This window comes from Cebus imitator, unplaced genomic scaffold, assembly GCF_001604975.1.
Source record: "Cebus imitator isolate Cc_AM_T3 unplaced genomic scaffold, Cebus_imitator-1.0 Scaffold78, whole genome shotgun sequence".
NCBI classification, from domain to species: domain Eukaryota; kingdom Metazoa; phylum Chordata; class Mammalia; order Primates; family Cebidae; genus Cebus; species Cebus imitator.
The window spans coordinates 5,238,489-5,264,885 of record NW_016107393.1 but is presented as its reverse complement, the minus strand read 5'-3'; the positions used below and the strand labels follow the sequence as shown (position 1 = coordinate 5,264,885).

The 26,397-nt window shown below is 34.6% G+C and overlaps 1 protein-coding gene across 3 annotated transcripts in view; it reads right to left on the bottom strand.

Annotated features, from left to right (window-relative positions):
- Positions 1–2,861: 2,861 nt before the first annotated feature.
- The window catches only part of ITPRID2 (ITPR interacting domain containing 2), a 37,421-nt gene continuing 13,885 nt past the window's right edge, over positions 2,862–26,397 (bottom strand). The window contains exons 9-18 of one of the 3 annotated variants that reach the window (XM_017532756.2): positions 22,102–22,174; positions 18,505–18,593; positions 16,017–17,231; positions 13,709–13,786; positions 13,502–13,629; positions 12,963–13,113; positions 11,749–11,814; positions 10,310–10,774; positions 4,747–4,864; positions 2,862–3,768 (exon numbers count right to left, since the gene is read on the bottom strand). In XM_017532756.2, coding sequence (XP_017388245.1) covers positions 4,760–4,864; positions 10,310–10,774; positions 11,749–11,814; positions 12,963–13,113; positions 13,502–13,629; positions 13,709–13,786; positions 16,017–17,231; positions 18,505–18,593; positions 22,102–22,174 — 2,370 coding nt within the window. In that variant the 3' untranslated portion in view covers positions 2,862–3,768; positions 4,747–4,759. The remainder of the gene's footprint in view (positions 3,769–4,746; positions 4,865–10,309; positions 10,775–11,748; positions 11,815–12,962; positions 13,114–13,501; positions 13,630–13,708; positions 13,787–16,016; positions 17,232–18,504; positions 18,594–22,101; positions 22,175–26,397) is intronic. The other 2 variants (XM_037740051.1, XM_017532757.2) reach the window with 2 other exon arrangements.

Genomic DNA, 26,397 nt, shown 5'->3' with positions numbered 1-26,397 from the left:
CGATCTCTTTCTGCAGCATCTCTAGACTAATTCTTCATTGGGTCTCATTCTGGTTCTTGACTGGTTGACTCTCAAAGCATTCAGACAGTCTCTGCATTTTCTCAATATCCAGTCTACACAATATAAGGACCTATTACCCATTGCCATCAACAGCAATCAGCATTTTTGTTTTTTCTTTTACTGTGATCATTGTTGTCACACAGCCTTCCTTGGCCATTGTATAATTCCACAATGCCATAGGTGGGCCCTCTTTTGGTCTCTTTTCTATGTGCTTTGCTTACATTTGTTCTTCATTTTGAACTTTGGCTATAATGAAAAGTCTTTTGAAGTGGCCTGTAAGATGACATCCCCTTGGAGATTAAAATACTTTTCCTGCTTAACAAATTCCTTCCTGTGAAGCATCTAGCAGACAGGTAGTTAAGACCTACTATCCTAAGTCCTTGCTACTAAAGTGCAGTTCGTGGCAGCACCATCAACCTCACCTAGGAGCTTCTTGAAATGCAGAAATTAAATCTTTATTGTGCTGCAAAGAACACAATAGGTTGAAAAGGTCAGTCCTGGATCTATAAGTTCATCTTCCATCTTTCCCATTTAATGCTTCAACTTGTCAACTCATCTACCCGTCACTTATCTTTACCGATCACCACTATCACCATAACAGCTAACACTTATTTGAGCTGTGCCAAGTGCTGTGCTAAGTTCATTTACATTCTTCGCTAACAACTGAGAAATAGGCACAAATACTACCATTACTGAGTGAGCAAATAAGCTCGTTATTCACAAAAATTTAGTCTTTCTCCTTTGGGTGTGCAAAAAAAAAAAAAAAAACCCTTGTGAGGAAAACAGACTCTTTGTCTGATATGCATTATCTTTTAATATATTTGTAACTCTCTGCTGAGCACTGACATTTTGTATGCAAGTCGTTACTTATGATTTATGACAGTATTACTTATTACACTGACACTCTGTATGTAGACTGTTACTCAATATGAGTAATAGAACATCGATTGTGGAAATGAGAACAAAAGAGAAAAGGCCTCATTCAATAGCAATAAATAGAAAAAACTGTATAGGAGTTATTAATTAGATATGACATTTTAACATTTAGAATGCAATTAGAATAAATGCTAATTAAATGTTTTCAATATGAATAAGATTCTAAGTCATGCTTCAAAACATAGACCCTCAGCTTCAATTAAAAGGTGATAGAATGTTTCCTCTTCCCACTTCCTAGAAGTGCTGTAATTTCCTTCTTTCCAGGAGAGGAAAAATTCTAAGAGAACATATACTTCAGTTTTGCTTAATTCCTTCCTTAAGACCACAGTCCCATTTGTACAGGTGAAGAACATGGGCAATACAGCATTTCTCCAGAAACTGCCCCAACTTACTTTCTCTTTACATTCTTTTATATACACTTCACTGCATTCTCATTTTCCTCTGGAAAGGCTGAACATGGCCAGCTGAGCAAATATTCCTAACCGAGATAATGCACTCTTAAATGTACTGAAATTCAACTGAATATATTTAGAGGAAAAGTACTTTATATCTGAAATGTACTTCAAAATCTGCCTATTTTTCTCATGGTGTATCATTCACAGCAACTCCAAACACGAAAATCACCATTTCAAGATTCTTTCTCTTCTGGGCTTTGCGCAAGCTCTTAGCACAATACGCACAAACTATGAACTTGGCATTAAAAAAAATTGCTTTCAATATGTACACAGTAATTCAAACTCAATCTATGTATTCTTGATAACTTTTGCTAATGTTCTTGACTACCTGAATCCCAGCCTTTGCATTTCCCATTACTTAAGACTTTACTCAAATCACATCCTTGGTAGACTTCTCTGACCACCCAGACTATAGTCTCTCAAATTATTTTAATTACTCTTTGATACTTCTAAACCTACCCATAAATTAAAAGATGCCTTCACTTTCTTTTTTTTAGACCTTTTCATTTTTCATTTCCACATAGCAGCCAGCACAGTAGCTTGAATATGATAGTTTTCAAATATTAAGTCCACAATAAAATGGGGAGAAGGAACTAAAACTCTGATAGTTGTTGAGATTCCTTTCATTCATATACTATTTAGGTAATTTGAGCACTGTCTCAGCCTATTATCACAACTGTTATATTTCTAATTTTGATTATCAAAATCTGGGTATCTTGTATTGTCAAAAATGAACTAAAAGTGACTTCAAAATTGAATAGTTAAAATAATTGATTACTATATATTAATTTGGTTGACAGATGTTATTACTGCTGTTATTGAACAGTTAAATAATATTTTAATATCTATTATTTGTATTTTAATAGCATATTTTTAAAGAGAAGTTTTATTTGTCCTCAGATGGTAATTATTATGACCACAGAACTAGAGAAGCCAAAGAGGCCTCAATTGTTCCCTCTTTCCAGGGTGGTCTACTCCTAAACTGCATCTTTTAAAGCATCATAGACACTTCCCTAGGAAAAGACAGTATCACCCTATTGGGTTATAAGGTGCAATTCTTTTGGACCTCATTTATTACCTATCAAATCTAATTCAAAATTTTCATGTTGCAGTTTAAGAAACCACTAAAAACATTTTAGGCAAAATAAATACTTTATTGTTTTAATTTTTTTTTAAAGAAATCAGCCTTTGTGTGATATTTCAAACATTTACAAGCCTTTTAGATTCTTTCAAAGAACACTGTTAACAACTCAACCACTTTTGATTAATATATCACACACAAAGAAACACAATAGGAGTTGAAAAATTATAAATGCTAGACGAATAATTCTAATAACATTTGGTGGTTACTTTACACATTTATTTAACACATATAAAACCGAATAGGAAAACATTTTCCTTTTTTTTTTCCATAAAAACAGATAGCTTTCACTGGTTAAAACTGAACTAAAATCATTTTATGTATGGAAGAGAACAAATCTAAATTACTTCCATTTTGAAAAAACAAACACCAGCTTATTCATTTCTATTCATTCAAGTCATGGGTTCCATTATTTGGATGATACTCTACTATTTAGTCTAAAAGACAGAAGAAGAAACATCTCCATATAATAAAGAAGTCTGGACAATGCAAAAACTGAAAGTACATAGTGTTTAACATAAGGCACATTTCGGAAAGAAAAATACTACATAAGAAATGATAAAATTACATTTGTCTTGAGTAAAGCAACAAGGCTTACAGTGTAAGAACATTAAGTAGTTGCAAGTAACCTCATATAATTCTATCCTACTGCTATTAGTAACCTCTTTAAGAATTAAGAGCAATTTTTTTTTTTTTTTTAACAACAGAACAGTTTTTCTTCTTGGTAGTGACATTAAGTAACAGCAGTGGAGGGAAAAATTGGTTGCTTCAAGCTCTCAAAAAATGAATCAGTTATTGCACAGTAAATACCTCATAGAGGTCAGTGTTTTAAGAAGCTAGTATGAAGAAATATGTTATTTATAAGTTGGATAAGTCTGGAAGTCTTCAAGTTTTATAATTAATTCTAATAGGGAATCAAATGAAAAATATTGACATACAAATAAATATTAGCCTTTTCAAACTGCTACAGTTTTTGATAGTTTAGAAAAGAAATAGCAAAGTGCCTAAGTTTCTATGTATGTTTTTTTAAAAGATACACTTGAAGAAATACACATTGTACACTGTATACAGTAGCCCAGTTCAGCAGCAAGTATCTTCTAAAGCACAAGTAACACCTCCACCAGTGCCTATCATTGGTAACTCCAGTATTACACAGCTAATAGGATCCATGCCAACCTTAAAAAAGAAAAGAGAAGTCAACTTTAAAGCTCTTTCAAATACTCTTATTAAAAGCGTCTTTAAAGGGGGATGAGAATTTTATGCAAATATATATGCATACAAACATGATTATTCTGTAACCTCGATGCATCTTCCTGAGTTAATTCTTTTATCTGTGGCTTTAAAAAGTTAATTCCTATTAATTGCTTTATGACATAATTTATTAAAATACTTTCCAATTTCCTATACCTAAAATTGTATATTATACCTTTCAAAGTACATTTGTTTCTCATGTTTTATTCAATGAGTATTTTAGTTCTATTAAAAGTATTATTCTGCTCAACTGTATTATTTCTTTTTGCATTCACCAAGAATTATTATTTATATATATTATATAAAATGAAATTGGAGCTAAAGCAGGCGGGATCACTTGAGGCTTGGAGTTCAAGACTAGCATGGGCAGCATAGCAAGACCTCATCTCTATAAAAAAATTTTTTTAATGTAATTAGAGCTATGAGATAAAATGAAAGTAATTCATTTTACTAAGTAAGAAACGTAAGACAGTTTTTTGAAATAAATAATTATTAGAAATAAATCTATGGGATATGTTTCTTTAAAAGATAAAAATAATTAGGAAAGATACTTAGACATTGTGATTAATTCACAAAATCTTGTTCTTTAAAACTGTACATTTGAAATACTATTAAAATCAAAATAATGTTCAGGTTTGAAGGTTCAATTCCAGGATTTGTTACTATAATGAAATTTTAGTAAAATGACCCAATATAAGCAATTCTTGAAGAATTGTATTAAGGGATTTGACTTATAGTTCAAATAGGCTTGGGTGAAGTTTTCACACTGTAAAATAACATATTACATACTTTCTAAAACTCAAAATTTAACTAGAGAGCCAGACCTGCATACTAACAAAACAAAGAATAAAATACCAATTACTAATTTACATTAGCTCAACGAAGAAATTCAGAAAAATTTACCTATAATTTCTGTTTAACGATTATCTTGCTTAGAATTAGATGCTTTACTTGAAGATACTGCTGCCAAAAGTCCACTTACGATTTCCCGTCTGATTTCCCCAACGATAGACTCTTTAATCTAGATTGGAAAAACAATAAATAAAAATTTACCAACATGAATGTAATCCATTTTTTCCTGTTTTTTTTTTTTTAAAAAAAAAAAAACAAATAGCATTCAATTTCTTAATTTCACCTTCATGTGAATCTCCCTGTAATACAGAGAGAAAGTGGGGAATTGAGTCCATCTATCCTCCAGACCAGATCAGACTCTGAGGGCTGGTCTAGAATTATTCAGCTAACTAGATTACCAATATCACAATTCATAAGGTGAGGATATTAGAAAATGTTATTTCATAAATTAAAAAACTTGTAGTAAATAAAGACTTTACTTCACGTCAAAAAGATAATCTGGAAGGACTTCTTAAATGCTTTTAGTATTGTCTACCTTTGTAAGGTAATCAGCAGATACACAAGTCTTCTCATTGCTGAGAAAATCCTTTAGAGGAAAAATAACATACAGGTATACTACCTGTTTATACCAACTGACAGCAAAGTATCTAAAGACAGTATATATTGTTCTAATGTAATACATACATTTTAAATGGGAAAAAGAAATTATTTAGTAAAATTTATTTTAAAACATGAAAAATATCCTCAAAACAACCATACTCTAAAAAGTAACTTTTTCTTTAGTTACATGGTATGATTGCCACCTGTCTCCAGCTTTTGTTTACCATATACACATAGGTTATGAGGATATACATCTCATTTTATTGTTGGAAAAGGCAAAGATAATTCCATCAGGATTTTCTTTTCCAGATGATGTCTAAACACTTACATAGATATGCCTATCTCTACCTTTTCTCTCTAATGACAAGGCATCACTTTTAAATAGCCCTTTGTGGAAGCTATAAATGTGTATTTCCTGAAATAAAATGATTATGTGTTTCCAAATAAGCATTCGAGATACTCTCAACAAGCTTTTAAAAATTTTACATTTCCAGTTTCCTGTCAGCCAAATTATTTCCTAAAATGTTCCTAAGTACATCTCAAACACATCTTAACTGAAATCTTTCCAAAAATGGCGCTGTATTTGTCCATCATGCAAGATTGGTACACAATACATAGTTATACATAGTTATTCAAAGAAACAAAACACACATTAGCTACCAACCAACCATCTGTACTAGAATATATTTAAATAATATAAGCTTTTCACTTTACCTTTTATCAGTATTTCTAAACTTCAAACATCAAAAGATTTTTGAAGCACATGGCACTTCAGATTTACTTTTCAAACAAGTATGGGTTAGATACAAGTATTATAAAAACCAGAATCTTAGTCACAATATATAAAAACAAATAAAATATACTGAATTAGAACCACTGCAAATCCATATGCACAAAACAATGAGTATAGTCTTTCCAGTCCTGCTACCAATGCAATATGGCCATCTTACTACATCTCATTATTCTTCATCATTAAAAAAACAAATTAGCCAACATGTATTCTTGACAAACCAAAAATGTGTGCCAACCTTTTTTGGGAGTACAGACATTACTGGAGTAAAGTGCTCTACTATCAAGCATGTCATAATTTCAATGGACACAAAATGAACACTGTTTCATAAAATATTTATTTATTAATTTTTTTGAGACAGAGTCTCCTTCTGTCACCCAGACTGAAATGCAATGGCACAATCTCAGCTCACTGCAACCTCTGCCTCCCAGGTTCAGGCAATTCTCCTGCCTCAGCCTCCCGAGTGGCTGTGATTACCACCATACCCGGCTAATTTTTGTATTTTTAGCAGAGACAGGGTTTCGCCATGTTGGCCAGGTGGGTCTTGAACTCCTGACCTCAGTTGATCTGCCCGCTTCAACCTCCCAAAGTGTTGGGATTACAGGTGTGGGCCACCGCACCCAGCCAGTTTCATAAAATATTAAGGAAAACTAATTTATTAATTCATTAATGGCATAAAAACAGAAAAAAAAATTGATAAATGAGAAACTAGTATGGGATAGAATTCCCAGAGAATGGCAGCTTTTACGTGGTATGTCACAAAAAGGAAAGAACAATTTCAGATGACAGTGGAGACAGTCCACTATCTTGCTACTTCTTCTTCTGTAGCAAGAAGTTGGTCTCAAATGAGAGGGGCACATAATGGAGCCTTAACTGCCAACACAGTTCCCTCTAGAGAGCGGAAGGGAATAAGAATAGGAATGGTGAGGTCAGATGGAAGGTGTACTGTGAGCTCCTTCAGTGAGCGGATCAGGTCTCATTTATCAGTGTATCTCAGCATACAGTAAAGACGCAGTAAGTGTCTGAATGAATTGATGACAGAGTGAGAAAACACAAGAGCAAGAGACAATACGAGACACAAAAAGGAAGAGAAAGCAGAAAAACAAAAGCAGGCTATAGATAGAATAGCCCTGAAAATAACACAATATATTTAATAATTTATTGAAGGAAAACATGTATGGACAGTAATTTAGTTCTAACGTCTCCCATGCTACGGAGAGGCTGGAAGGATTCGAAGTGAGAAAACTCCCCTGGAATGGATTGTAAAATTACCTTTATAAGCACAATTTCAAAAAAAAAAAGTAGGCTAAATACAGACTACCTGAGATTGAGAAAGGCATACTCACTGATAAAACAAAAAGACTGAATTCAAGTCTGAAGTATGGGGCAACACATCCACTTATTGTGCTCTACTGAGTGCCTCATAAGTGGCAGCTATTACAAATGATCCCTAAAAGAAGCTTCTGTAAGAACACATGAGTAAGCTATATATTTACCAAAATATATTTACATGGGTAAAACATCTCAGATGTTCTGTGGTAAAGATCCCAAAAGGCATGAACCAAGTCTATAAACTCCAATTAACAAAAGAACTCGCTAAACACAAAGCAATCTATGTTTACTCTTTGACACATAATTTTTGTTTGCTTCTGTGGGCATATATTCATTTATTCTATGAAGTAATCCTTTTATTTACACACATTTATACATTTTTAAAGCAACTGCAAACAGTTTCAGGCCACTATAACATACATCACAGATGACTTGGGCAAATTTTAAGACAATATGTACTTTTTTCCTACTACGATACAATGCACATGCAGAAAAGAAATATCTTCAATATGACAAAAATTTAGCTATTTAATGAGCATGTTAAATATTTGTCTGAAAACACGTTCAATGTTGTCCTTCAAAAAAAGGAATTCTACTGTATTAACACATTATAAATGATGAAAACATTTTTCTTAAAAACCTCACTTAATGGTACAATGAAAGAAACAAAGGCCTGACAGATACCACTGTTTTCATGCATCCATGAATGCAGTAAGAAAACTTTCCTCAAAGTGCCTGCCAAACATGCTTAATCCTCACCTGCAAAAACTGTTCAACCCAAGATTAAATCCTGCCTTCCTGAATGGTGGCTTTGTTAATGGGATTAGGGGCTCAGAACTGCTAGGAAGACAGAATCTAATTTAATTTTCTTGGTAGCTGTACACCAAGATTTTAAAAAATTGGAATTTAGTACAATATGTAGTTAGGTAAAAAGGTTACCAATTTGAATGACTGGAATAAAAACCAACCTGAATTTTAAATACTTTATAAACAAACAGAAAAGCATTGTAACTAAGATAATATTAACATAAACTATTTTTTAAATTATAACTGGCATTAAACTAATTTATTAAATGTGCTTTTAAAGTACTTCAAAATAATTTGCTTTCTTAAGTACAACAATACTCCTCTTATGCCTTGTTTGATCTACACATATTTTGCTTGGTAAGTCCTTTGTAGACAGTAAGAGAATAAATGTTGAACCCAACTTACTTAAGCCTATGCTAAATTTAGAACTAAGTAGTTTCTAATTAACGGTTTAAATAACAAATTCTGAAAAATTCTTTGAACATTTGCCTTGCATGTTAGTTTAAATGTCTGCAAATTATAAAATCTTTCATATTTAATGAGAGGTTCTTTTAAATGATTACGTAATTCTCTAGGAACAAGGCAGCCTAATGGGAATAACCAAATTTTCTCTATGCTATGTTTTATAAGCTAAAGAATCAACATTCTAGTGTAAAATGAACACTTTTATTCTTAGGAAATCACCTACAGGACATATCAGGCCATTAAAACTTTAAATATGAGGATTCAAGTGTGCATTGAATGTAGTATTTGTGCTAAAAGAGCACATAAAGTTTTCAAAGAAAATTTTTGTACCAAAGCAAGCTAAGGGGAACAAAAACATCACATTTCTAGAATTTAAAAAAAGTTACCTTAAAACCTGCTTCCTGAGTAGGGTGAATGCTGAGTTTGCTAAACATTAGGCAGCCACAACCAACATACAAAAATGATTACATTTGTAGGAAAAATAAATTTAAAGAATTAAGAACTTTAAACTTTTAGTTGGTAGAGTCATATCATGAAAATAAATTACAGACATGAAGTCTTCTGCTGTAATACTTGTTTTGAAAATGTGATTTGTTTCAACATGATTGAAATATTAGAAAACTGTGTATACTACAAATTTCACATTGCCTTATGTACAATTTAATCCACAGAATAATATTAGGTAAACACAGATAACTGCACTGAGCTGTTTAAAAGGGAGCTTTTAAAATTATATATTCTATTCCTTCCTATTACCTGATCTCAGTGCTGAAAACATTTATTTTACTAATTTACTCAACCTTTGACCTTTCACTACTAACCTTCATGTGTAATATTTTTTTGCAGTTCTTTTGGTCATCCAGAACTACGGTAATGCTTCAAGTTCTTATGCTGCTATCACCTAGGGCAAACCCTCTTTTCTTAGCATATTATGATTTTTGAGCCAAAAACACCACACCAAATCAATCAAATTATTTATACTTACTAATATCACAATCATTTTCTCATATCAATTGAAATTATAAAAAGCATATATATAAAAGCATATATATATATATATAATATATATGTTATATATATTATATATATATATATATTTATTTTTATTTTTTTTTCTGAGACAGAGTCTTGCTCTGTCACCCAGTCTGGACCACTGCAATCGTGCAATCTTGGCTCACTGCAACCTCTGCCTCCTCCTGGGTTCAAATGATTCTCCTGCCCCAGCCTCACAAGTAGCTGGGATTACAGGCATATACCACCGTGCCCAGCTATTAAAATGTAGCTTTTAGTTCTCGAAGAAACCTAAACTGTAATTCCTTTTGTAGATGTGGAAACAAGAGGTCCAAAGGGTATGTCTTATGTTTGAGTCCCACATACATCTTTATCACCACAGTGAACACAGAGAATTGTAATTATTTCACACTAGAGTATGAAATTTGCAGAAATGCCATTACCAAATGTATCTTAACAGACACAAACTGGATCAATAGGAAAGTTAATTTAAAAGCTCTGTGAAAATTACTGAATACAGTGACTCAACAGAACATCCTATAATAGTCAATCAAAATCTCCTCTAACACATATCTCCAAATAAATGAATTAAACACAGATTCTACCCACCTCCCGTATGACTTGCTGCAACTCATCTTGCTCCACATTTTTATGCATGTCCTCAGCAGCTGGCATTACTGGGAGTTTTCCATGCCCTTCTTCCACTTCAGTTTTAGGTCCTATAACCTCTGGGGCTTCTTCAGCTGCATCAACTTCCTCAGAACTTTCCAAATCTGGAGGAGTCTGTATAGAGCCTGTTCTAGAAGGAGCCGTTGGCGTTAGAGCCACCGATGCTCGGAACACTTTCTTCCTCGCCACTAATGGGGTTTTCGGTTTGCCCACTGAGGCAGTAGAAGGTACTCCAGTTTTTTTATTAGCGTGAGAGGGACCAGAACATACAGAAGACGATTCCGATGTTGCTTGGGAAAAAACAGATTCTGAGCTTTCTCCAGGAGGAATTTCAAATCCCATTTCTCCAAGTCCTAGGCCCAATTCAGACTTCAGGTATGACTGTTCCTGTATCAATTCAGTGACCTGGAGTTTATAAAAAAATGTTATTTTTCTCTCTTGAAATTAAGATTGCTATCTAAAAAGAAAGTTAAAGTCCTGTAGTTGTTACTACTGCCAAAAATCACATAATTTGTAAAGACATAAACCTATTCCATTAACTTAGTAACTACTCAAATTTGTAAAAACAGTAAGTGAAATTTAAGTTCCTACTGAGATCAAGCAACAAAACCGGTAACCAGAATGCACAGTAGGATGAAATTTTACTTGTTCCACCAAGGCATCCAAATCACTTGTAAGGAAGAGTAACAAGTGAAAAATAGCTACTCATAGTGCTTTTGCCTCCAAATGAACCAGTCTGTCTAACACATAATAAAAGTCAGTTTCTGTTAAAAACTTAGTCATATTACAGTTCTAGCTACCTAAAGAACCCAGGATCATACCACAAAAGCACATTTATCCTGAAGTGTAAATTAAAAATCGAATTTTTTTAAAGACAGGGTCTTGCTCTGTCACCCAGGCTGGAGTGCAGTGGCACAATCAGAGCTCACTATAGACTTTAGCTCCTGGGCTCAAGTGATCCTCCCACCTTGGTCTTCTGAGTACCTGGGACTACAGGCACACATCACCATGCACGGCTAATTTTTACAGAGAAAGGGTCTCACTTTGTTTACTAGGCTGGTCTCAAACTCCTGGTTTGAAGCAATCCTCCCACCCCGGCCACCTAAATAAAGTGCTGGGATTATGGGCACGAGGCACTGTACATGCTTTTTATGGTCCATTACCTCAGAAAGATAAATCACTATTTCAAATAAGATGGCTTTCTAGTGGCTTAAGACACAGTGGACTTTCAAGAGTGCCAAACTCACTTCCAATCAACTATAATTTATCAAATTATGTATTTAAAACACACATACATTTCATCTAAATTAGGGAAACTATGTGTCTATGAAATGTTGTATTATTCCCTTCCCCAGTGATTTAAAAGGAAAGAAGCTTACTGGTTCCATTATATTCGATGGAGAAGGGCATGACAAGTTATCAGCGCTTCTACTGCCACACATTCCCTGAAAAGGTAAGAAAAACATATATATATACACACACACACATATATATATACACACACATATATATTTATAATGTACATATATATTTTTTCAAATTGCAAGAGTTTCATAATAAAATTAATTGACTAATTATTGCCTGAAGCATCCCTTCATGTCACAAAGGTAAGTTACCTCAAGTGTCACAGATCCCATAAAATACATTATTGTGAGTTAAAACTGATACAATATGCACAGAGGATGTTCTAGTTCTCCACTATCACCAACACACACTTCTCAGAATGATAGATGAAAACCATGTTGAAAAGTACATTCATTAGCAATACAGATATTCTTATTCTATGCTATACATACATGTGTGTGTATACACAGGTTTACCCTACTTCATTTGTAGTACATACACACATAAGTGTATGTGTGCATATTCATCTTTTTCATTTTAACAACATCAAATACACTGTGAATTATTCTAATTCACTGTTTCAGCATCTTAAAGCAATATATTCTACAACTTCAAAGATATTCTCAAAAATAAAAATGCAACTGTTGAAGTTCAAATGTCATGGAAAGAAACATTAGAAGTATAAAAAGTGGTACAAAAAGTGTTTCTTTTTATTCTTTTGGATATATAGATCTATCTACATATATAGGAAAATATATATCTATCGATACATATATAAGAAAATATTTATGTACCACTTGATTCCTTGAAAAACAAATGGAAAAGAATACAAAATAAAGAAAAAGTTTAAACACATATTTATTTAATGGTAAGAAAGAAAAAAATGAGTAAAATATGTATTTGAGTTCTCTGCAGTTACATGCAGCTAGTAAAATTTACATTAGTCATATTTTAATTCACTGTCATTTTTCCTTTAGAAACCCTCAACTTTTGTATTAACCCTTATTTTTTCCAATTATTAAAATTTATCATTAAAACTTCTCCATATTTCTAAACATACTATTTATGACAATTATTACAAATTGTAAATTGTACAATCAACCGATATGTGGGAAAGCTCCTTAAAGAGTATGCATGCTTTTAATACCATTAAAATAAATGACTTGAAATGAAGGCACATGTCCTAAATTATTGGAACATTATAAATAAACCTTGGGTGAAAACTCTGACCACCCTCCAGGTAGCGTACCAGGAGTGCGGAGGAGCGGAAGGGTGAAGGCATGTGCACAGCACGAAGCTGCTCCTCCAGGCCCAGCAGGCGCTCCTCCAGCTGCAGTTCCAGGTCCTGAAGTTCCATTCGGACGGAATTTCTCAAGCCCTGGAGCTGATCAACTTCAAACCTATTGGTATGGTGAAGGGCACAAAGTTTGAAAAACGCAGTTGGGAGATTCCTAATCACAAATCTTTCAACAACTGCTATATGCTAACAGAAGGTGCTGACATCTCAGGTTCTGTAAATTAGTACAACATCAACTACAATAGGTGTACCCACAAGGACATCGGTCTTTCTTCCCTTATCCTCTCACAAATACCTCAAACACAGGACCCTGAGGATACTGAAGGCACACAAGTTTACTTAGTAAAACACTATGTATGACTAATTTTATCTACACTGGTTCACAAAACAGATACAGCAGTAGAATCAAAACCTAATTTCAAAAAACATAAGTTGAAAAGACTTTGAATGAAAAGCTTTTTGAGCTGTGCTAAGACAAAATGAACTTTTACCTTTCCTCATCAGTCATATGATGATAAACCATGCTTTGCTGACGCAGCATTGCCAATTCTAAATCCATCATTTGTGTTCTAAACAAATTCAGGCTCCGCCTCATTACCTGGAGCTCCTGAAAAGTATTCTAGAATGTAATAGAAGAAAATTACACTTCTAAATTCTACAAATTATTTTAGAAAACAAAGATGTAAGTAAGAACTTACTTCATAAAGAGGTAGAACAGATGATTTCTGAGTACTATATGGAGCAGCAGCAAGATCAGGTCCTCTCATAATAGGGTACTTAAAAAAAGTAAAAGTAGGATTAAAATCAATGTTAAAGTGGCTACTTCCAAATTACTTAAGAGGTTAAAAATGCAGAATTTGGGGCATACATATTTTTTTCTTTAAGGCGCAAGGATCCAAAAATCCTTCATATTGTAAGCAGGAAAAAAGAAATCAGTCCTCAATGACATCTACTACTGCTAGCAGTTCCAAGTGTAAGCCAATCTATGTGGGAGGAGGAGGCGAAGGAACATACATAGTTCAGATCTATTTCTTTCAGGGCTTCCCTCTTACCTGGATTTAAAAAAAATCAAAATTCAAAAATGTAGAAGCCCTTGCAAATATCATCATGAGATTACAGTGACTATTAAGTCTGCTGGAAAGAGTAGCATGCAATCATCATCGCCTTTCTTAGACATCTGAGCACTTCCTATATCCTACTATTTTAAGCAGTAAGATAAAAACATAAAAGGTACTCCAGCCTTCAGGTGTCCTCACAGTGTAAGGAAAAATAAAGGGAACTTTTAAAAAATTATAATACTGTAGAAGGAGTGCTATGATGGACACACAAAAATTCAGATTACATGAACTTTCCAAAAGTGGTGACACTACTTGAACTGAGCCTTAACAGTAAGTAGGGCTTGATTATTCAAAGGAAAGCAAAGGCAGGGTGATTCAGGTTTAAAAAAAAAAAAAAGTGGGGGGGGTGGCTTGTAGTCTCAGCACTTTGGGACGCCAATGCAAGAGGATCACTTAAGCCCATGAGCTCAAGGCTGTAGGGAGCTGTGATCACACCACTGTCTCCAGCACTTCATGTGGGTGACAAACAGAAACTTCATCTTTTTATTTAAAACAAAACAAAACAAAATAAAAGACAGCATGTGCAGATACCTAAGAAAACACCACTGTTTAGAGCCCTGTGCATAGTTCTCCAGGATGGGTGGAACACACAGCTAAAAAATGAGGCTGGACATGTCAGAGACCACATCACAGAAAGCTTCTGTCTTCTAGTGTGAGGTGGGTGGGCATGGGGAGATTTACTAGCTGAGTTATTGCTGGGACATCCAGGAGAAAGAGACCACAGCTGAAGCAGAAGAACAAGGTGGTCTAGAAAGAAAGATGTACCACGAGGGTGCAGGTGGACAGGGCCCTGGAAATCCCCCGCTTGACATAATTATAGCTGCAAGGTTAAACATCTCTGTCACAGACAGAACAACATTTTCTAAGGAGGAACAAGAAACACCCACATTCTGGTTAAACAGAAAACTGTTTGGGGACAACTGTCATGAGGATAAAACCTACAGTTAAGAGAAGGTGTATCTCACTATAACTTGAGAAGTTACACCTTTGATTTTTACTTTCCAAGTGGCTCCTGTCTACCATGTCGTGATGGTAGGAGATCTATTACATTCACTCTAGGCCTCCTGACTCCTTGTTGAATGCTCCCATGACTATATTACATTGCTATTTTCTTCAGTCCCCCAATTGTCTAAATATGATGTGTTCAGAGAGAATTTTCAAGAAAATGTAAAAGGCAAAACTGAAGACAACTCACTTATTTTCAAAGATTTTTAAAAAAAATTATTTCCAGTCCACTAACAAATATGAGAATGGTGACTTTAAAAGTGACAAGACACACAGAGCGTTTTAAATCAAATTCACACTTTACCTGATTTTTTTTTCTGGTCTGGAGTAGTTCCAGTCTTTGAGTCCAGTGGAAGCAGACTAACTCTGTGCACAGCATCGGGGGTCAGTAGGTGAAGGGAAAAGCTTAGTCAGAGAGCTACGAGCAGAACCAGGAGAACGTGGTCCCACAGAAGCCAACAGGGAGAAAACTTAGAAAAGGAAACGGTAGTCAACATGTTCAAACAGCAGAGAAAAATAGAGAAAGTACTTTGAGAGGGAAGATTTCTTAATAATAGAAACAACTTGACCAAGATTGTAGACTAAAACAAAGACAATGGATGACAGACTAAAAATGGGAGGATAACTAATGAACAAAATCTCTCCTCTAGGAAAGGAGAGAGACTATGAGCAGAGAAATCGACTTCAATCAGAATTAGTTACAGCTTCTCTCTTGAAACAGGAGGAAAGGTAGAAAAGGAGGGGAAATGCAGGTAAGTTTGGGCATGTCAGAAAATAAAGCTGAGGTAGTTCACACCTGATGAGTCTTAGGTTCTCTGTGAATTAAGAAGTGCTCAGAGCAATAAAAGAAAAAAACTAATAAAAGATTTACTTTTTCCCATACCTGTGAAAGATTCTGCAGTGAGTTTCTAATATCGTGTAATACTCTTCGCAACTGCATTTCTATGGCTGAAGGAGGATTCACAGAGCACACTCGGTAAGGGTAGGTGGCATGTCTATGTGAGTAAGGACACCCAAAAGGGGAAGCGAAGGCACTACAGGTAACCCCTGATATGTTGGGCACACTGTGAGTGCTCAGAGTTCTTGTGTGCTCACACAGGGGCCTTTCTTGCCACTCAGAGTGGAAGGAGTGAAGGGAGCAGGTGGACTGAGACATTGGTGGTGGAGCAAGCCGTGAACAGGTAGGAGTCCTTCCATGATGGCAGTCCTCCATGCATGATGCCTCATTCTGAGGGGCTTCTTCTTTCTTCACAGATGATGGAGGGATGAAAATGGTCGATTTAACTAAAGACTGACCATCATGTTCCATTACCCCTTTTTCCAATTCCTGCTTCTCTTCAGGTGTGTACTTATAGGTGAAGGAAGGTGGGCTGCATCTGGTCTCTTTTCCTGGAGATAATCGAACATTGACAGAGGACACAACCCTTACTGGGCTCAATAAGGTGGTTGGTAAAGACTGAGACCTTCTGAGAGGATAGCCAGCTTTTGCAAATAAGTACCTTTGTTTTAACACATCTTTTGATTTTAGCAGGCTACGCCCTATTCTTTGATTAGACAGACTGCACACCTTCATTTGAGCTCTTTGCAAAGCTGTATTAACTCTGTCCACAGAAGAGGGAGGCCCCGTTTTATTTTCAGAGCTCATATCACTGCATTTAGCTTCAATAGAAGCCAATGATTTCGGAATATGGTGTGTGATGTACTGAGTAAATTCACATTCACTGCTTTTATCCACATCACTTTCAGCACTTGCTTCCCTCAGTAGCTCTACCGTCTCTGCGGGAAACAAACACTCTTTCACTTCAGTAATTTCAGTAACATGATCCCCTGGACTACAGGTGGACTGTTTATTTCCTGGATTCTCAATGGTCTTGCACTGAGGGAAATCCTGGCTGCCTGATTTTCTTTTGTCAGCAACTGCTGCTGCCACCTTCTCTCTTCCCTTCTGAAGAGGGATGAGAGACTCCTCCTCTGATTCATTAAAATACGGCTGGTCTTGTGCTGCCGGTGTGGCAAGGTCTTCACCAAATGACGTCACTGTTGTCTCACTGTCACAACTATCAGCACTACTCCCCATGGCCTGCAAGGACTCCTGAACCTGTGAAAAGGAAACAGGTGGAAAGATGAAGAAGAATCATTAACAAAATACCAAACCGACATGGTGCTTCTATAGTTTCAATGTCTCCAGCACAGTTGTGGCCATGCTGCTGAACAAAATTGTTTTATTGCCCCTGAGCAGCAACCACAGTCCCCCTTCCCCTTTCTCTCAAAGATTATTTCAGAACTTCACTGTTTTCCTAAAATTCCCTTTCCAACAACCTCCCCCTTTCCTTTGAATACAACACACTGACTCACAGCGAAAATGGACAAACATTTCCTAACGTTCTGCCCCAACATCTATTAACTTCCTTGTATCTCTCTCCATCATTCCCCCTTCTCTCCAATCTGAAAGGAAGCCATTCTTTTTTTCAAAGCGAAGCCCTCCAGCCTTGGTTCCTAATCACATCCTCTCCAAGACCAGGGTATCTCTCCAGTTTCATCCCAGATTTTTCTGAGTCAATTCTTCTCTTATAGTTCCTTCCCTTAGCTGAACAACTTTCCCAAGTCATTCCATGTTATTATAAAAAGACAAAAAGACCCCTCACTCTGAAGCTATCATTCTTATTTGAAAAAGGGGCAACATTCCTATCTTTTCTTCCTTATCTTCTGAAAGTTTCTCCTTCATCTCCCAGTGTTTCTGTCCACTTGATTATTCTTTCTCAGTGACCTTAGATATACTTCTTTTCTGTTTACCCCTTAAATGCTATGTTCCTAAAGGCTCTTTTGGTGTTCTTTTTCTTATCCCAATTTTCTTTAAAATATGCTTACAGATGTTTCAAATGCTTTTTGTGTACATTCTGTGTACTCTACATATAGACTATAAGCTTCTTAAGGATAAAGATGTACCTGTTCTCTGGGTCACCTCACACAGCCTAGCATAAAAATTAGTATAACACTCAGTAAGCTATGGGTCCACAATTGATATCAGTTATTAAAGAGGCAAAACAATTACTGTAAAATACTGAAACACAATGATGGTTTAAAAAAAAAAAAAAAACAGACAAAACAGATCAATGATCACAATAACCTGTCTACTAGTAGTCCAAAAATTAAGGGTAAAAATAGATTTAAAAAAAATATTCAGAGAGAAGAATTAATGAAATCTAAAGTTTATAATCAAATGCTTAGATAACATCTACATGCCAGGAGTTTTTTTCTGTCATTTGAAAAATAAAGATTACACAGACTCAGTATTAAAATATGTAGTTACTGAAAAATAACCTTAAAATGAGGAAGTTAATCGTAGTGTCTATTAGAACAGAAAATTTTACCTGAAGATGATTAAGGGATGGGCAGTCTGTAGAATCTTCGGCAAAACCACTGCTATCAGAATGCTGACTTGCCGTACGTAATAGATGATCTATGAATAAAAAAAAAAATGGCTATAAAAAACTACTAAATAAGACTTTACTGAGAACAGTATTACTATAGATATGAGATTCCCAGCAGATATAAAATACACAATATTTGCTTCTTAGAAAAGTTTGTATTACTTATGCAAAATTATAGCGTCAAAGTACAGGAGGAAATTCAAATTCAAACAGAAACTGTATCAGCTCTTCTATCAGAATCTCTCAGTATTCATTTGTTAATTAAGCTCTAAATCCCATCAATGTCTTATCCTTAGAGGAAAACTGGATGAAGTAAAAGATGGCTCTAATAAAAACAGAAGTCCCAAAGTAAACCATTTCCATTATGTAAATATGTAAAGATATTTAGGAGGTAAATTTAGAAGTTCAAATGGAGAGTACAGTATGTAAAGATTTCTATTATCTTTCCAATTTAAAAAAATACAATTAAGGCCAGTAAATTAAATAATCTGAAATGCAAGCATACTTAAATGTCTCTGATGTTTTAAATGATGCAAATGTGTAAGGTATGAAATAATTCTTTCATAACAATTACATGAAACTCAACAAAATAGGTTCAACTACAACATAATATTGTTAATCTTAACAGAATATTTCTGCTCATTTTTCTGCCTCGAAATTCTAATCCTGGTTAGTATAACCTATAAATGTTTCACGTAACTAAAAAGGCCAACTAAGCATTACAAGTATGATCACATTCTATTCACACTACAACTACCACAATGGGAGAGACTGTACAGTTCTTACATTCACCAAGGGAGAAGCTTCAAGAGACAGCAAAGTTCTGCAGAACTTCAAAGCAAAAGACTAAAGTGTGTTTACCAAAACCAAACCATATTCATTTAAGATATGAACCACACAGAGAAAGAGCCAAATAATATAACTGATTAAAATCTAAAATCTATTAAAGTCTACTTGGTTTGAAAAATATCCCACTGTAGACTCAGTTTCCACGGCATAAATTTTTCCCATTAAAAATTTACAATACTTCTGTAATTTTTTTTTGGCTTTAACAAGACTGCAAAATGAAATATAAGGAATTATTCCATATCCTTGATAAGTCTAGGTAACCTGGAATACTTGTAAAACTGAACTGAAACTGAAACTAAGCTGTTACTACCAGTACTGATCAGGCATTATGTTACTTGTAAAATGATTAATGTCTTAGGTTATGGCAGTTATCACTATAATTATGTATTTTCATGTCTCTAAACTAGATTGTGAGTCTTCTGAAGGCAGAAACGATTCTTCTTTGTATCCCAGTACCTAGAATATGCTGACAATAAGTAATGTTTGCCAAGTGAGTCAATGATACCTATTTCCTTAAAACAAACGCAGTCATTTAAATGATTTAGAAGTGAAACTGCCTATCTGGCTGGGCAGGGGCAGGTGCCTGAGAGCGCATGAGAGCCAGAGTGAGCAGCTCTGACTGGTTCTTTCTGCTAAGGTCTGTTTTATCTGTAATAGATTACAGTCTATGCCAAGTTCACCTCATAGTTGTTAAGCCCTGTCTGAGTACACATACAGTTTAGGTCATAATGTATGTAGACTGCTTAGGCTTCAGAGCAGGTTTCGGGCAATGGGTTAAACGAGGAGGCCTGGGTTCAAATTCCTGCTGTGTTTCATCATCATAAGCAATAGCTTCTCTCCTCTGCAAAATGAGATAATAATTCTTCTATCTATCTCACAGGGCTACTTCAGAAACTAAGCAGAATACAGGAGAGACTGTTTTATAAACCACAAATCACAATCTAGTTTCTTCAGTCAGACATTTCTGTTTCCAAAAATACAGTTGTCAACAGAAAAAGGTGGAACTAAAAAAAAGATTACATCTCTGTCCTGAAGATACAAGATATTATTTCTAATTAAAAACTAGGAAGTTAGAGGAAATATTAAAATGAGAAAAAAATCTGGAAATTTTGTCTAGTATCATCATAAAGAAACCAAACAACTATCTGTCCATTCTCTATAAAGTAAATATTCTATGTCTTTTTTAATAAGAAAAATGTTGGACTTTTCTCAACATATTTACTGAATGCTACCTTGTAACATTCATTAAGTCACTAAACCTCTCTGGGCTTCACTATGTAAATCTTGGTCTGGATTTGAGATTAAGGTAATTTTAATTTCAAAATTCCTATAACTAATGCTATTTGCATTTTTACAAAACTTCTGAAGTAAATATATTACCAGTGTTTCTAACTCTGCAGTTATGATCAAGCTAAGATACTTATATAGCATATAGGCTACTTTTTAAAATGATGAAAACACTATGTTGTTCTCTCTCCCCTCTCACGCACACAAACACAAAGAACCATTTTACTGTTAATTTATAAAAATCTGACTGAGAAAAGGAAAAAACCCAGATATGAATATAAACCATATCCAATCATTCATACCACAGGAATCTCGCTCTTAAAACACTTTAAAGTAACTTTATTGTTTTCTTATCCTTCTTTTAATGCATGGCAAGCTGCTTTTTCCAATGTAGCCCGTCTACCCATCTAAAGAAAGAACTTCTTAATGACCATGATATCTTGGCTCAGAAGCACATACATACATTTATGAACTTACAAGGGGAAAAAAATTAAACAGTAAAGTTCATTTTAAGTCTAACCAGATCTGCAGGGACCTAGTGAGAGTGAAGCTCTTGTTTCTTAATACCGTACTGCAATAAAAGAAAAAAGTATATGCAAATTGTCTCCTGTGAAGTAATTTCAGAGACCAGGAGGCAACAGACATGTAATTTCCTATTCTAGGAACATACATAAAAATCTTTGTTTAAAAAAAAAAAAAAAAAAAAAACGGGTGGTTCAGCATGTGTAAAGTTTTAAAAATAAACAGTCCTACCTTCAGTGGTCATTTTCACTTCTTCCTCTTTCCCTTTCTCTAAAGCTCAAAAACTTAGTAAATTCAAAGATCGGACATTTTTTGTTGTTGTTGCAAGTTAAAAGTGAAAGGAATGGATTCAAAGGTTCTTTGGTCAATAATTAATAATTAAGAGAGGAACAATATCTACAGCCACTCACCTTTGATCCACAGTTTGAATTTAACTAGCTTTAACTATTGCTAAAAAAAAAATGGGTGGTTTTTGCTAGAGGAATATTCATGCGTTATACCTAGGAGCTATATTTATATAATGAAACACCAAAGATAGATAATACCAGTATATTTTTCAATCGTAACAATGTAAAAGGTAGTCCTAATCCATTGCTCTTTTGATCACTTCTCAACTAGCTCTTGCCCAAAGGTGAAAAATACTTAGAGTACACAAGACTGTGTAATGAAGTCATTGCAGAAAAGCACACTAATTAGTTTATAAGCTCAAAAGTCTTCAAAAAAAATACAAAAAACTTCTACAACCAAACAATAATGAATCATGTGTTCTTTATCTTTTTACACTCATAAATACTACAAATACTGATACATAAACCCCTTTTGCAAATCAACTAATACTTGATAATGTGCTTGAGAACTAGCAGATATTGGTCCACTTACCTCTTTTTGACTTCGTAAGACCCAGCTGGTAAGTGGCTGGAACATGAGGAGCTTCTCCCTCCGTACTTTGAACCTAAAGAAGAGTTTTAAGTAGTTAAAACTAAATGAATCTAAGACAAACTAACTTCTTGAATAACCACCTGTTAAACAAATCAACCTAACTCGAGTGCACCAAAACATTATATATATTTAAACTTAAAGAAATCTGATCTCAAAATTATTAGAATGTTCCACAACTGAATTTTCTGGTCTATTTTCCAGTTAACAATAGCACTCAAGTTGGTAGCAAAGATAGCTGATGGAAATGAGTGCATCAGATGTGCACTAGCTTCCATCATTTTACCCTGTAACAATTAGCTTTTAAATACTAAAGAACATCCTAGTCAAGTGTGAAAACTAGCCCAAATGGGTTTTTAACCTTAAATAAATTTTAATAACTACTTCATTTAAAAAAAATGTTGCTATTACATGAAAAACAGATCCATAAGAAAAAGTTCTCTAAATGTTAAACTTCAAAGTAGGGTAAATTCCAGGAGAAATTCTAATACACTCACTGCAGCACATCATGACCAACACACAGTTGAGGTAATTATAAGTCTTGCATTTTTGAAAATGGAACACAGTGCTACCACTGCAGAATTACTAAATTCCCCCAAACTTTCCGGTATCAAAAATTGCTCATGTGTGAGACTGAAAAAATGTTCTTTCAAGACATAATTTGGGAGCTGTACATGGAAAAGCAGGTTTCATGACAGAACTAAAATAATCAAAGATATTAACCATAAATCCTCCCTGAAACACTGTTTAAAGAACGTATCAAACCCAGAAGTTGTCTTTTTGTGCTTTATTTTTCTATCTGCACAAGTACATAATTTAGGAATTTTCAGATTCCTAAATCACCACCTCTACCCCACAAACACTCTGTCTATTCTAACAGTTAACTCTACGTCAACACTAAATACATGCAGAATGGTGAAGATGTGCAATATTTTCTGTCACTTCATTTTGTGATGATTGGTTCTTAAATAGTAAAGAATATCCTAGTACAGTGTAGTAACTGGCCCAACGTACGGGTTTTCAACCTTGAAAAAAAAATCAGAGTGCTAATAGCTAACATATTTTAGGAAAAACTGGTAGTTTTTAGTTAAGAAGCTACTCCATTATAAGAAATATTCCAAAGGAAGCCCAAAGGTTAAATATATTACCCAATTTAAAATTTGCTCTGATTTGTGTGGTATCTTTGCTCTATATAGCTCCATGAACCCAAGTTTGTGAATCTTTTGAAAACTGAAAGCACACTGCTCAAAACCATCACCTGTAAATCAGATAATATAAAATAGATTCCATTATTGTTATTATTTTAAAATTAGAATATATTCTTCAAAGCAGCAGACACATGTTCAACAGGAAAACCATTGTCTTGTATGCAAGGGAACAATGTGCATTTTCTTTTCATATTCAACAAAATGTCTATTATTAGCTTCTATTCAGGCTAGACCTACTTCAAATAATTTTCTGTAAAGTAAATATCAACCAGATCAAAAAATTATTACAGAAATCCAAATGCCTCTTCATTTATGTTCTAGGAATTCTGGCTTAGGCACAGCATTAATACACCAAATCTCTCACTTTCAGATTTTTAAAAAAAATTAATCTAATTTATTTATTTTGAGACCCCATTATGAGACTGGCTAATTTTTACATTTTTGGTAGAGATGAGGTTTCACCATGTTGCCCAGGCTGCGGTCTCAAACTCCTGGGCTCAAGCGATCCACCTGCCTCAGACTTCCAGGTGCTGGGATTAGAGGTGTGAGCCACCGCACCCAGGTGTTTACTTTTAAATATAGCATTATCACATATTCTATTTCCTTAGACTTATGAAATTACTCACAAAATAACATGACTTTAATAAACACCTATCTCAGTGTACCATCCTTCAAGATGCTACTCTGTGGCAAAAATAAATCTACTCTTATCCTTTTACTACAAACTCCATAATTAACTGCAAGAAAGGAACACTTCAAAAAGCTGAGAGGGTCATATTTTACTAATAAAACTACTAAAGTTGGGATTCTTCTTCTTGTTTACCCAGCAAAATCAGAGAACTCACTTGCTGAAGAGAGAAACAGACATGCCAGTGATAATGGGTGAATTTCTTATTTTATTACTGGTCACAATTGTGGAAAAGAAGGCAGTCAAATTTGAGATGGGGTACACCACAGAGAATTATGAAGCAAATACAGAACACAGAACTTAGATTTACACAACAGCTTTTCCCTATTCAATGGTTTCAAATGTTCCACAGAATTCTGGTCATTTTGCTCCAGGCAGCTTTTCATAATTAACAAGAATAGCCAAATAAAACTGAATTGCGTGATGGGTAACAGGTGTTCATTATACCATTTTCTCTAATATTCAGGTAAGTTTGAAACTTTTCATAATAAAACAGTTTCATAATTTTTTTCAAAAGCCACTAAACCAAAGTGATAAAATTGCTTGGTCTCAATGTTTTCGGATTTAAAGATGCATGAAAAACAACTTTAGAATAAACCACACATTTGGGTTACTTCATTTAAAAAAGTCTTCATGCAACAATGACTGTATCTTAATCAATGTTCAGCTAATATGACAGGCACCCACTTTGGTTTCTTTTTTTAAAATGTACTTTTTGTTTCAGTGAACCACTTTGGTGTCTTAACTGTGACAGTCGAGGCTGTCACATTAGCCTCGACTAAGAGGGATCTTCTAGGCACAACGTGTATTGTATTCCATAGAACAGCAACATGTGTATGTTCTAACTCAAATAACCCTTTCTCTAAAGTTTAAAAAGACTGTATAGCTGTTGTCATTGTATAAACATTGTATATAAAAATGGTTTTCAAAGAAAATCAAAACTAGAGCTTTAGAAATTATAATTCTGTCTAATTTCTAATGACAGCTCAAAAAATGTCAAAGGAAACCATTATTTTTCCAAAGTCATAGCATGGTGCTGCACATCAGAGGATGAGTTCTTGTATGATGGCTGACCATACATCTGACCTTTAGCAAATTGTATGGTATAGTTAAAAGGAACCTGAATTCAAGTTTTATTCATGCCACTTACTGGCTAATGGCCTCTGACAATTATCTGCAATAATTATCCATTTTTTTTTCTCTTTTTTATTTTATTTTTTGAAACAAGGTATCGTTCTGTGCCCAGGCTGGAGTGCAGTGGTGGAATCATGGCTCACTACAGCCTCAACTGCCGGGGTTCCAGCAATTCTCCCACCTCAGCCTCCAGAGAAGCTGGGGCCACGGACATGCACCACCATGCCCAGTTAACTGTGAAACCATTTGTAGAGACAAGTCTTGCTATGTTGCCCAGGCTGGTCTCAAACTTCTGGGCTCAAGTGATCCTCCTGCCTCAGCCCCCACAAAGTGCTGGGATTACAGGTGCGAACCACCATGCCCAGCCTCAAAATTGAAATTAACTTTAATTGCAAAATTAAAATTAAAATTTCTACTTCACAGGTCCTTGGAGTGATCGAATGTGACTGTAAGTCAAAGTACTTTGAAACGGTAAAGTAGTAAGAATGTACAAGAGATCCTCCTCTGCCAACCTACACTGACACTCGCTGTGCTCCTTCCCCCTGTGATGCACTGATATCAAATGGAATATTATAGCCCTCAGAAAGATGATGAAGAACCACTTCTATAAAACAGTATCAAATGATGGAGAGGATGCTTCCTCATTTGTAAAGGGAAGAAACTAGTAAATGAATTAAAAGATCTCTTTTCGTACTAGTTTATGATTCTATAAATTACTTGCTAATGTTTATTTAAAAAAATACTCTCGAGTTTTACACATACACAAAAAGTATCATTTATTTTTAATGTCAGGTAAATCTTTTTAAAATAAAAATTAACAGGTTTTTTAGGTAAGTATCACATAACAAAACAGGGTTAATTGGACTTTGGAGTAGCAGACATCTGTACATGTCATATGTTAGAGTTTATATGCTAGGGCAGACTTATCTTAAAAAAACATACAGTTAAATTTGAAAGGCCAAAAGAACAACTTAACTATCTGTCAAATATCTGACTGATGTGGGGTTAACTCAGACCAATAAACATAGAAAAATCCTAAAACCTAACAAGTAAAAATGAGTAGTGAGATATATTAGTTAAATCAATAATTAGTATGAAGACAGGACTAGAAACAATTACTCACACATCAGTAGCTTAAAAAGATTATGTATATATCCAATAATGGTTATATTTAATTAAAAATTCATTTATAGGGCAAGAAGACCACAC